The 14,188-nt window shown below is 35.7% G+C and overlaps 1 protein-coding gene across 1 annotated transcript; it reads right to left on the bottom strand.

The window, feature by feature from the left end:
- Positions 1 to 233: 233 nt before the first annotated feature.
- On the bottom strand, positions 234 to 1,673 carry LOC121972352 (vignain-like). Its single transcript, XM_042524034.1, has 4 exons — positions 1,241 to 1,673; positions 795 to 1,030; positions 586 to 726; positions 234 to 491 (listed from the first exon to the last, which is right to left on the bottom strand). The coding sequence occupies exons 1-4, from the start codon at positions 1,671 to 1,673 to the stop codon at positions 234 to 236; spliced, it is 1,068 nt and encodes a 355-aa protein (XP_042379968.1).
- Positions 1,674 to 14,188: the final 12,515 nt, after the last annotated feature.

Consider the following 14,188-nt stretch of genomic DNA (forward strand, 5'->3'; position numbering starts at 1 on the left):
GATTATATTTACTTCGCTAACACAATGCTATATATTCAAGTAGAATCCACTTAATTATAGGTCACCCAAAATTCCAAACTCCTTCAGAATTATTATATATATTCAATACAACATAACTCCTTTATTAATTATTAGCATCCTTTCTTATTATATTACACGTACGTAAAGAATGCAATACCACATGATCTGGATGCTTAATTCTTTCGATCGAGACGACGACCACTTGAACTGGTTCAGGCACGCAGTTCCTTCTCCACGGCCGGGTTGGGAGACGTAGCAGTCTTGACCGGGTACGATGCCTGCATCGCAATACCGCACAGTCCGGCACTGTCCGAGATCCCTCGCTGCATCCTCACGTACCCTTCTTCACCCCACTGCTCTCCCCACGAGTTCTTCACTGTCCAGTACCTGAGCCCATCTTGAGACACTCCATACCCTACTACTGCAACTCCATGGTCCAGTTCTGTCCCACAGCTCCCCGTGAAAACACCCTTCCAGTTCCATGCCAAATTAGCTAGCTAGCTAGGTTATAAGAAAGTTTGTGCAGTTGCATGGCATCTATATATACATGTTACTAATATGTACCTGGGAGTAGAACTGGAAATCTTGGCCTGCTGCTTCTATTGCCACTGAAACGGGCTGATGCGCTGCTGCTTTCAGCAGAGCGTCCTCGCTGTTGCGAGGCACGTCCTCGTGCCCGTCGATGGAAACCACGTGAGATTTCTCCTGTAGATATATATCATTAATGACGACGACAGTGATTTTTATAGCTACAGATTGTTATAAATATATACCTGGAGGGTGTTGCATTTTCTTTGTTGGCCGACGTAGGGGTAATTCTCTTCGGTCGTTATTCCTCCGTTTTTCTCTATGAAATTGAAGGCATCGTCCATGAGTCCTCCGTTGCATCCTTGGTTAGTCTTGGTGTCACAGTCGACGAGCTCTTGCTCGGAAAGGGAGATGAGTTTGTTGGTTCGGATCTGGTTGATGCCTTCCACGCCGACGACCGCCGAAAAAGCCCAACAACTCCCTGCAACATTAACAAGTCTAGGTTTGATTCTAATTGACTCTAGCTAGGGTGAGTCAATTGAATCGTTAAATTGAGATTGAATTTTTTTTAAACAAATCAAACCTATCAAATTTTGTCCAGAAAATCAAATAAATTGCTAATTCGATTTAATATATTTTTAATTGAGATCAAATCGAATATAATTGAGATTCAAGACCCAGATTGACTCACCGCATTGGCCTTGATCCTTGATGCCGGTGACTGCTCCCTTCTGCCTCCAATCCATGGCCGGAGGCACATCGGTGGCATTCTCATACATGAAGCCGCGGTCACGGCGGCTGCGAACGCCTCCGATGAGCCTCAGCCCCGTGTAGGTCTCCTTGAACTCCTCCCTCGTCATGTCCCCGAACTTGTTGAGCCCGAGCTTGTAAGGCTTGGCCATCCTGTTCGACTCCAGCACGTGCTTGGCGTTGGCCTCGAACGCATGGACGCGCACGCGCTTCTCGTCGGGGCTTCGGGCCACGCCGTGGTAGCTCTGCCATCTCTCGTACAGGCCCCACAGTCTCTCCTCAGTGGCCAGGTCGTCCTCCGTGAAGGGAAAGCTAGCGGCCACGGCAAAGGCTGACAGGGCGACGACGACGGCGAGCACTAGAGCTCTCCCCATGGATGCAGAAGAAGGAGATGTGTATAATCCATACTCGGAGGAAGGTATTTATAGATGGAGATTCTGGAGCTTTGTTGTGGTACATAGCTGTAAAGAGGAGCCGCCTCGATTAAGAGCAGGTGCATGGGAAGTCTTGTTCCATGACGTTTGTGGCATGAGATCGTAACAGATCAGAGACTGTTCTTGTCAGCTTCCAAAACTATGCATACGTAGTAACGGTTTCTGAAACTTACTGACTTGTACAAATGAGAAAGAGTTAAGAGGGTTTTGGATCATGGACATGGTACCATAACTTTCATTAATCAATATATTTCTTTTTTTAATAATTTAAAGTATCCAAATAAATTTTAACTATTTTTAAAGTAATCCATGTATTCAATTCATTCGATCCGACTAATTAATCATAGAGGTAATCGATTTGACTCTCATGAAAATTTTACATCTGCTATTAGGGTAAATCGGAAAATACAGATGGATCCTGACAAATGGGCTAACGTCATAAGTTTTTCAAACTCCCAAATGTAATGTGCCCTGGGTGAGATTTGAACTCTCGTTGTTTAAGAAGTCCGTCTCATCTCTTACCTGATTAATTCTAGAGGTAGATGATCTTATTGATACAATTAGCACTAATAATCAAACTATGATTTTGATAAATGATAAAAGGTTAAAGTTAATATTGTGTATTTTAATTTATTTACCAAGTATGAAAAACTAAAAGACTTGATGGGACTTGATACCAGGCTAAAATCTAGCTAGGTCTGGAGGACCTAATTGTTGGTGCAGTTAGCACTAACTGTCTAACTCAAGTTTTGATGAATGATAAAATATGTTAAGTTAGTTTCGTTTTTATCTAACACTCTGATCGAGTGTATAGGAGAAGCCCAGACAGGTCGACGGGCTGATCTGATGTTTGACACGAAGCCCAGCTAGGTCGACGGGTCGACCGGATAGCTGACACGAAGTTCAAATGGGTCAACGGGATGACCGAACGTTTGGCATGCACTACAACATTTTTTATTTTTGGCAACGCCTCTCATTGCAACGGTTTAAAAACCGTTCTCTTAAAGTACATTAAGCAACGGTTTTTAATAGTGTTGGTTTAATAAATTTTTTAAATATGCAACGATTAAAAACCGTTCTCTAAAATACATTTATTAAAAAAATTATACTAAATAGATTAGGCAACGGTTTTTAATATTTTATTTTAAATATTGTTGCGCTACATTAGGCAACAGTTTAAATTACAATATTCTTTATTTTTTGCAAATAAAGTAAGGATATGGAATTTGAATAAGGTAAAATAAAATTGATAAATTAAGATCTCATGAGCAACAATAAAGGAAATCATCCACTAAATTTTCTACGAAATGTAGGAAAGTTAAACGAACGGGTACGACATCATGAAATTATTTAATAGAGGGATTAAAATGGGGATTGATGAATTATAGTTACCCTAGGTTAGGGATTAAATTGCCCCAGGTATTAAGACCTAGCTTCTCAACCATTTTTCCCACACCCAGCCATTGTGCCCAAATCGTCGCTTCATCCCCTCCTCAACCCCTCGCTGGACCGATCAAGCTTGTCACCGAGCTTAGATCCCTGCTCCGGTATTTCACCACCTCGGCGACTTCGTGGGAGCATCGCAAACGGGCATGGAGTCCAGTGACGACCACCGGCGGCTATGGCTAGGGGAAGGGGCTTCAACAGAGAATCGCGGAAGGGAAGGCAAGTATATCTCACGGTGATAGCATAAGATCTGTGAGGTATAGAGGGGTCGAAACCTAGAACGAAGAAGATGTTTGTTGTGTGTTCGTTCCTGTTAGAGCTTCTTCTTTGTTGAGTTTTCATTCGGTCATTTGGTTTGCATATGTTTCGGATTATTGATCGGTGAGGTCTGCATTAAAAGTGTTCGATTTCCTTGGAGTGCCTTTCTTGTGTTCCTACTGGCGTCCGTCGAACAGTGTGTGTGAGTTGAGGTTCGGTTTCTTTCGTGATGTCGAGGTTTCAATTCTTGTGTTCTGTTCGCTTAAATGTCTGATCGAGGTGCTAGTTTTTTATTGTGTGCCGAATGGAGCTTTGGTTACTGGTTGGTTGAATGGGACTCTATGTAGGTTCCAGCGACATTTTTCTTTGGATTTAACCGAGGATTTCGAGTTCTTTCATTCCGATTTGAGGTTTCATTTATCTCTCGCTTGGCTCGTATGGTTTCTGGTTTCCTCATGTCGGAGCAATCTATCATAGATGGTGCGAATTTGCTGGGGGATTGTTCTGTTTGGGATTTATGGGTTTTATTGGCATAAGATGGGTTTGAGCTTCGATTTTTCCTTCAGATTTGTTGATGCCGTGAGTTCTATGTAGGTTAACTGTTTGATTAAATGTCGACTTGAGATGTTAGAGGTGGAATAAGCTGCGTCTTGGTTTTTCTTTTGGGAAGCTCTGGATTTGAAGGTAGTTTTCCTCGTTGCGGACAAATTTACATCTCGTTGGATGAGTTGGTTTTGAACTTGGTTTTGTGGCTTGTGGGTTCCATGAATTTCGCTTTGAAATCTTTGTGTAGTTCCTCTCAAAACGCCTACTCTGCTGTATGATTTCTTTTACGGGTTTTGAATTGAAGATTTTGTGTAGATCTTGCTATATTGTTGGTTCAATTTCTATAATGAAGTAGAAAAATTTTAGTTGACTCATTTGGTGAAGGTGCTCTTCGTGTTGGGTAGGAGATTTAATAATCTTGTTAGTAAGTTTGTTTTCCTTGGAGATTTATTGCTGTTGGAACTTTTGTGAGGCTACGGTTTGTAGTGATTCAATAGAATGATTTGTTGCTGTGGCAAATTTTCATTTGGGGGTAGGAATTTAGTTGAATTGATTACTGGTAACACTGGTAAAGTAATAGTTGCCATGAGAATTGAATACGTTCCCTTAAGCCTTAGTCTTGTATGGTAAGATTAATTGTTATTTATCAGTCTCTTGTTGCAAATTTATATCCATATCTGCTTACATACCTTCATATCTTGTCCTTGGTATACCTGACTAACTTGGGGTCTCGACTTTCACTGTGTTTGAAAATTGGAACAAATAGCTGGATCTATTTTGCAAAATGTTGCATCTTTTACCACCCCTACATTTGTGATAATTACTTTGTACTGATTTTAGGCTGTTTTTATACATAATCACGTGATAAATTTCAAATGTAAATAGTCAAATTCAGTTGTGGGTATTAACCTATACTGACACATCTTTTCCTCTAGGAGTCACCTATTCTTGCCTGGTAATTAATGTGTGTAATCAAACAAAGACACCTGCTCAGGGTTTGGCAAATAGAAATTTAGGTTTGGGCTAAGAACTCATTCACGTACTAGGATTTGAGTCTGAATCTTCATGATGCAAGGCATCATCAGCGGACCATATTATGGATGCCCTAGTATGTGTGTGATATTCTACCTCTGACCTTAGGTATCATTTTAGGCTCTGAATTGGTTTAAAGACTCACTTACAGTAGCACAGGCCTAGAAGAAGCAATGCAAGGAGACATGCAAATTATAACCAGTAATATATAAACAGATTTGGTTGGTCATGCTATGAGTGTCACATTACAAGTATTGAATATGCACCAAACTAACATCTGTAGTGGGTTAGATAATATCAGTTCTCATTATGCACCTTATGTTTTCTTTGTAATTCTACAATATTCCTATTTTTTTGTGCTATACATATGTTTTTTTTAATATTTTCTATAATTAAATGCCTTTTCTTAGACTTGAGCAAGGCTTTGTGGTGTGCGAATGTCTAATGCTTTGCCAAAGACATTGATGCACCCAGAGACTTTAGTAACTTAACAGTGGCCAACTCGAGTTTGAGGAATACAATCTTTTGTGGTAGTCAGCTAATCTAAGGTCTGCAATTGTAGTTTAATATTCTCTATTCTGCTATTTGATTCCAGACTCCATTAACCACTACTTCCCTCTAGGATTGATTTTTTTTTCCTCCCTGATGATGGCAAGCACCAATCTGTTGTTTCTTATCCGATTTGTCTGTATGCTATTCACTTCGCTACTACCTCCAATGCTTGCCCCCTATCCAATGCAGATGATGGTATCAAGAACTCAAATGGACCTAATCTATAACTCGATGCCAAAAGAATAGTGCTTTTATGATATGATATCACGCCTATTTTTTCTTATTGACAACACTTTTGTGCTCACTCAACATGAGTCATGTCATCAATATTTTTCTCAGTTACCCCTGTGATATCGGATTGTTGCTTTTATGCATTTTACTTCTGTGCTCACTCACCCCTGTGATATCAGATTGTTGCTTTTATGCATTTTAGTTTCCGTGTATTTTTCTCAGTTATCAGTATGAATCCAATTATGTCATTCAACATGAGTCATGTCATCACCATGAGTCAACATTTATGTAATAATTTATTCAACATTTATAACTCTCTAGTAGCTATGATTTTTCAATTATTATTTATGATTATTGGTGAGGTCTTAATATTTTAAATTTTATATACAGGATCCTAATATGGATGGTGATCATGTGGATGAAGATCAAATGTTGGACATAGAAGCGGAAGAAGATGATGCTATATAGCTTGATTTTTTAGTACAAGTACTGATAGTGGATGAAGGTCAAATGTGGATGCAGATCAAATGTTTTGATCAGTAATGATAGATGACAAATGATTTTATATTTTGTGTGCAAAGATTTAAGTTTAAGGTAGAGAAATATTAAGATAAATGTGGATCAAGATTATGCATACTTTGTTAATTAGTATATTTGTTTGAGTATTATAATATTTTGTTTTGGATAACAACGTAATTAATTTTCTTCAATATGTATGTGGATGATTAATATATTTTGAGCATGTTTTTCTTTAATTGGTATAATTTTCTTCAATTGGTATATTTTCAGTATTAATTTTTTCTGTTGCTATCAACGACAACAGTTTTCCTCTGTTGTTATCAATAACAACGGTTTTCCTGTGTTGCAATCAAAGGCAACGGTTTTTCTTGTGTTGTAATCAAAGGCAACAGTTTTTTCTGTTGCTATCATAGATAACGGTCATAAACCGTTGCCATAGAATGATTAAAAAGCCGTTGTCTATATTTATCAAAGGCTACGGTTCTTTTTATAGTGTTGCGAATTATTAGTAAAACCGTTGCCTAAACAAAAGGCAACGACTGACTATACCACGGTTTAAAAACCGTTGTCTAAAGAAAAGGCAACAGTTTTTATACTTTAGGCCACATTTGTTGGATGTTGCCATTGGTGAAAAATGTTGTAGTGATGAAGTCTAGCTAGGTCGATGGGCTGACCGAATAGCTGGCACGAAGCCCAGACAGGTCAAAAGGCTGACCGGACGTTTGGCAGGTAAATGAAGGTAAGTCACTGGAGGGGAGTGACTGTGAGGACGCGTTCCCGGGAAGGGAACTTAGGCGCTAATCCGACTTAGAACCATTTCGGAACTCTAAGTCGAGATCTTGACTAGATTCCAGTCTCGAGGAGATGGAATCTAATTACTATTCTGTTTGAGTTTTAACTGTGCTAATACTCTGTTTTGTAGGATATATATCTTATATTTTACCTCCGGGCTAATGTTTTCTTCCAGGAAGGAATCTGTTGGAAAATGAGGGTCTGGGCTTCTGGGATGGTTCCGAGCGCTCGAAGGTCCGAGCGCTCGAAGGTCCGGGCGCCCGGGAGGGATCCGGGCGCTCGGAGGTGAAATTTTATCCCAACGTCGCCTCGCCAAGTGGAGCTCACTGATTGGCTCGACTACATCACATCCAGGGCGCCTTGAAGGTTCCGGGCGCTCCGAACCTCCTATATAAGGAGGGTCAAGGCTGGAATCAGAAACACAACTCACGATTTGCTCTTTGGTGCTCTATGGTGCCCCTTGCGTGCGGGCCTTGGAGTAGAAGTCGACACAGACTCCGAACCAAGTAAAAAATTACTTGTGTCATTTCTTTTTGCTTTCCTCTTTCTGCTGCGTATTCTCGATATTTTTTTAATCGATATTCACCCCCCCTTTATCGAGCGCTTACGATCCAACAAGTGGTATCAGAGCAGGTACCGCTATGATTTGGTGTAACCACTAATCAGACAGGGGGTGAAACCAATTTATTTTCTTTTGTTCAATTTTCAGATTTTCATAATTTTCCAAACTGGTACTATTACCTTTTTGAAATTTTTTTTGTCGCAATCAATCTGAATTGGTGTAACACCAATTCAGATCTTAAATTATTTCTATCTTATCCCGCACTACTAATCCAAGACCTAGTCTTGGGACCTTCTTTTGTCTACTTTTTCTTTGTGTGTAGGATGTCTCAAATTGAAGGCTTCAGCACAGTACGTCCTCCCCTGTTCAACGGTGATGATTTCCCGTATTGGAAGAAGCGGATGGAAGTTTATCTAAAGATGAATTTCGACCAATGGTTCAACGTCACAAAAGGCTACAGAGCACCAGTTGACAACTTTGAAATTTCACTGGACCCGGAACAGTGGACTTCGGACATGAAAAAGAAAGCATCAACGGACTTTAAAGCTCTCAACACGCTACAATGCGGGTTGACGAAGGAAGAATTAAACCGGGTCGGATCGCACCAGAATGTGAAAGAACTATGGGACAAATTGATCGAGCTACACGAAGGAACAAGCGACGCCAAGGTAACGAAGCGCGATCTTTTGTTAAACAAGTTATTTAATATTAAAATGCAGGAAGGAGAAATGGCGAGTCAACTTCACGCCAGGATTAAAAATATCCTCAACTGACTCCACGCAATAGGACACCAAATGGAAAATTGAGATCTAATCAGGTACACGCTAAACACTTTTCCACGCAACACTTTGTGGGCATCTATCGTGGATGCCTACAAAATTTTGAAAAATTTATCCAAATTAAAATTAGATGAATTATTTTGTGAGTTAGAGTTACATGAGTAGACTAAGCTGGATCCGAGAAAGGTGTTGCCTTATTTGTTGGTTCCTCCAAGGAGAGATCTAAAAACAAGCCTGAACCCAAAGAAGAGTCTGATCAGGAGACTGAAGATGAAGAGTACCTGGTGAACCTAGTAAGGAAAATGTTCACCAGGAGAAAGAAGAGCTTCAGCAAGAAGCACCTGCAGAAGATCAACTCCCCCGAACCAAAGAACATAACGTGCGTCGGGTGCAACAAAAAGGGTCACTACAAGAACGAGTGCCTGAAACTGAAGAGTGACAAGACAAAGACATCCAAGAAGAAGGCTTTCAAAGTGACTTGGGACGACTCTTCCTCGAATGAATCAGAGGCCGAAGATCAGAAGCACCAGAGCCACCTCGCGCTGATGGCCCTCGAAGAAGAATCAGACGAAGAATCGGAAGACGGGTTCCAACCCAAATCGAGCCACGAGTCCATACTCGTTTCCGAAGGTCCCGACGAGGTAAATTTTAATCTAAATAGATTTTTTTTAAAAATTATTGCATGTCTGAATAGTAAATTAGTTAAACTAGAAAAAGAAAATAAATTACTCCTTGAGGAAAATCAAAACCTCAAGGAACAAATCAAAAATTCAAATCCAAATCAAGACCCAACACTTGAGGAGGAAAACTTAAAAATAGAAGTTAACAAATTAAAAGAAATGTTAGAAAAATTTACAACTAGATCTAAGAATTTAGATCTAATATTAAATAATCAAAAAGTAATTTACAACAAAACCGAACTTGGCTACAAATCAAGTTCGAATAAAACATTTAAATCGTTAATAACTCAACACAAACAATCAAGTAAAGCTTGGGTTCCAAAAGCGTGCTTAACCACGCAAGTATGACTTAACCAATACTACATACCCAAAGAAAAAATATATTATGTAAAATCAAATGAATCAACTCAAGAACCAAAAGACAAACCTAGACCAACAAATTCAAAATCCAAATATTTTAAACCCCACCAAGACTTAGAATATCACTAAGTCAATTATAACTATAAAAAGAACAGAAATAAACCAAAAACTAAAAATAAAAAATAAAGGCCAATAATTCAGGGGGAGGATCCAGAATAGTTGGCACCTCCAAAACTAATCTACCCGACAGGGTAACCCAAACTAACCTACCCGGTAGGGTAATTAGGACTAATTAGAAAGGGACCAAATTTAACTTGACCTATGGTACTGGTGAAGTTTTGGATGATAGTACGCTAGGGAAGCTTAGTCTATGCATGTCTAGGAAGATATGACTTCGACCTGGTGCATTTGGCTAAGTGGAACTGACCGAAGCTGCCCTTTATGGATCCTAACCAGTTAGACCAAGATTTTGTATTAAGTTCAATGGATAGGACTATTTGGAAAACCTTGAAGGCATGATTACTTTAATGATGTCCAAGTGATTCACCATAGCCCAGAAATTTATCCAAAGAATGCTTATTTGTTGAGCCCAAAACTAAACATGAATCTAACACAAAGTTAAACCAAACCCTAAAACTGAATCAAATTCATCTTAAAAAATTATAGGATTCCCTGATTGAAAACGTAGATCGGGTGAGATGACTAAGGACTAAATTAAAATTAAATTTAATTAAAATTAAATTAAAATTAGAAATTAAATTAAATTAAAATTTATAATTAAATTAAAAATTCTTTTAAAAAACTTTAAAAATTATTTTAAAAATTATTTAAAAAACTTTAAAAATTATTTTAAAAAATTCTTTTAAAAACTTTAAAAATTATTTTAAAAACTTTAAAAATTACTTTAAAAACTTTAAAAATTATTTTAAAAATTCTTTTAGAAACTTTAAAAATTATTTTAAAAATTCTTTTAGAAACTTTAAAAATTATTTTAAAAACTTAAAAAATTATTTTAAAAAATTATTTTAAAAACTTTAAAAATTATTTTAAAAATTCTTTTAAAAACTTTAAAAATTATTTAAAAACTTTAAAAATCATTTTAAAAACTCTAAAAATTATTTTAAAATTTCTTTTAAAAACTTTAAAAATTATTTTTAAAAAACTTTAAAAATTATTTTAAAAATTATTTTAAAAACTTTAAAAATCATTTCAAAAATTCTTTTTAAAAAACTTTAAAAATCATTTTAAAAATTCTTTTTAAAAAACTTTAAAAATTCTTTTTAAAAAACTTTAAAAATTATTTTAAAAATTATTTTTAAAAAACTTTAAAAATTATTTTAAAAACTTTAAGAATCATTTCAAAAATTCTTTTAAAAACTTTAAAAGTCATTTTAAATTTTTTTTTAAAAAACTTTAAAAATTTATTGTAAAAATTATTTTAAAAATTCTTTTAAAAAAACTTTAAAAATTATTTTAAAAATTCTTTTAAAAACTTTAAAAATTATTTTAAAATAATCTTTTAAAAATTATTTTAATTTTTTTTTAAAACTTTAAAAATTATTAGAAAAAATTCTTTTAATAACTATAAAAATTATGTTAAAAAATTATTTTAAAAAATTTGAAAATTATTTAAAAAATTCTTTTATAAACTTTAAAAATTATTTTAAAAAAATTCTTTTTAAAACTTTAAAAAATTATTTTAAAAATTTTAAAAATTATTTAAAAAATTCTTTTAAAAACTTTAAAAATTATTTTAAAAACTTTAAAAATTATTTTAAAAATTATTGTAAAAACTTTAAAAATTATTTTAAAAAATTCTTTTAAATACTTTAAAAATTATTTAAAATTTTAAAAACTTTAAAAATTATTTTAAAAATTCTTTTATAAACTTTAAATATTCTTTTAAGAACTTAAAAATTCTTTTAAAAAATTCTTTTAAAAACTTTAAAAATTATTTAAAAAAATTCTTTAAAAAACTTTGAAATTTATTTTAAAAACTTTAAAAATTATTTTAAAATTAACTTAAAATTAATTTTAATACTAACTTAAATTATTTTAAAATTAACTTAAAAATTTATTTTAAATTAACTTAATATTTATTTTAAAACTAACTTAATTCATTTTAAAACTAACTTAAAAATTTATTAAGTTAAAAATTTATTTTAAAATTAACTTAAAAATTTTAAATTTACTTAAGAGTTATTTTAAAAGTAACATAAAAATTTTATCAGCCTAAACTTAGGCTAATTCTAGTTCCTACCTATTGTAGGAAACCAAGTGGATTTTGGACAGTGGATGCTCCAAACTTATGACTGGAGATCACACTAAATTCACCCAACTAACTTACAAAAACTTAGGAATAGTTGCCTTTGGAAACAATGATACACTCAAGGTAATTGGTATAGATAACATTGAGCTAAAATTTGACTTCATTATTACAAATGTCTTACTTGTTGAAAATTTCAAGTATAATCTCCTAAGTATCAGTCAATTGCGTGACACTAGGTATAAGGTTAGGTTCTTATCTACAGAATGCTTAATCAAACACCTAGATAATCCTACTATAAGTCTAAAAGAGTTTAGAAAAGATAACATCTATGCAATTAACTTAACCACTTCTTCAATTAAGTGTTATTTAACATAAAAAGAAACTTGGTCATGGCATAGAAGAATGTCACACACAAATTTCAAAAATATAAGCAAATTAAATGGATTAGTTAGAGGCTTACCAAAATTACTTAACTTAGACTCAACCATATGTAATGCTTGTCAACAAGGCAAACAAACAAAATCTACCCACAAACCAATTAATCAATCTCAAACTAATTCAATACTACAACGTTTACATCTAGACCTGTTTGACTCCCATGGGGTCAAATCAATAAACGGTAGTTTATATCGTCTAGTAATAATAGATGACTACTTTAGGTTCACTTGGGTAAAATTCTTAAAAAATAAAGATGAAACCTTTGAAATTTTTACAAACTTTTGTAAACAAGTTGAAAACGAAAAAAATCTTAAAATTAAGAGAATTAGAAGTGATAATGGGGGAGAATTTAAAAATCATAACTTTAATAAATTTTATCTTGAAAATGGCTATCATCATGAATTTTCGTGCCCTAAAACTCCTCAACAAAATGGGATTGTAGTAAGAAAAAAATATAACTTTACTTGAAGCCTCTAGAACTATGTTAAATGAATATAATCTTCCCAAATATTTTTGGGCAGAAGCTGTTAGTACAACTTGCTACGTGCAAAATAGAACAACCCTAAATAAAGTACATAATAAAACCTTTTTTGAAGTTTATTATAATAAATAACCCAATATAAAATATTTTAAATTATTTGGGTGCCCAATCTTCATCTTAAACACAAGGGAACATTTAGGAAAATTTACTTCTAAAGTAGAAAATGAAATTTTTGTAGGATATTCACTCAACAGTAGGGGATACAGAATATGTAATAAGGTTACATTAAGAATTGAAGAAACCACCAATGTAAAATTTGAGGAATCCAAACCAAACTTTAGATCAAACCCAACTTTAGCCAATTGAGTTCATTCAAAGCAATAGTAATCAAGAAGGAACCAATCAAGACTTAAATCATGAAGAGGAAGAAAGAACTCAAGAAAATCAACCTCTTAGAACCATAAGAGTCAACCTAAACCATCCAACTGACCAGATAATTGGTGATCTAGACCTAAGGGTTCAGACTAGGTCATCCTTTAGAAATCTAAGTCAAATTTCTTTAATTTCAAAAATTGAACCTAAAACCATAGCTGAACCCTTACTTGACCCAGATTGGGTTATAGCTATGCAGGAGGAACTAGCTCAATTTGAGCGAAATAAATGTTGGTGCAATTTCCAGTAGGTCAAGGTTGACCTAGTTGACCAAGCGTAAACCTTGGTCATGGTTTCGATGTTTGACAATACAGAAAGACATGTAGACATGGACAATGCAGGTGCAGTTGTCCATGCGGAGAGATACTGATCAGGGTCTGATCAGGTTGGATAAAGAAGAGTCAAGTAGGTCAAGGTTGACCGGATACTTGTCTGGGAAGTCCTAACTGGGATGTTAGACAGTTCGGAAAGTCCTGGTGAGTGAAGCCAGGCAGTTCGGAAAGTCCTGGTGAGTGAAGCCAGGCAGTCGGGAAATCCTGGTGAGTGAAGCCAGGTGAAAATCCTAGTGAGTGAAGCTAGGTGAAAGTGAAAGTCCTAGTGAGTGAAGCCAGGCAGTTGGAGAAAGTCCTGGTGAGTGAAGCTAGGCAGTTGGGAAGACCTGGTGAGTGAAGCCAGGCAGGGGAAAGACCTGGTGAGTGAAGCTAAGCAGTTTGGAAGTCCTGGTGAGTGAAGCCAGGCAAGAGAAATCCAGATGGGTCAAGGATGATTAGACATCTGGTGAAAAGTCCAAGCAGGGAGCTTGGCACGGGAAAAGTCCAAGTATGGAGACTTGGCACGGAGAAGACCAAGTTGGAGACTTGGCACGGAAAGTCGGAGAGGGCTCGGTAGCTTGTTCTCCAGACTGTGGTCAGAGAGGGCTCGGTAGCTCGTTCTCTGGACCGGACGAAGTCGGAGAGGGCTCGGTAGCTCGTTCTCCGGACTAGGTCAAGAGAGGGCTCGGTAGCTCGTTCTCAGGACCATTTAGGGTTTAGGGCTGGAGCTCTAAACCTGGATCGGTCTGGTGACCTATCCAGCGATA

This window comes from Zingiber officinale, chromosome 4A (genome assembly GCF_018446385.1).
Source record: "Zingiber officinale cultivar Zhangliang chromosome 4A, Zo_v1.1, whole genome shotgun sequence".
Taxonomy (NCBI): domain Eukaryota; kingdom Viridiplantae; phylum Streptophyta; class Magnoliopsida; order Zingiberales; family Zingiberaceae; genus Zingiber; species Zingiber officinale.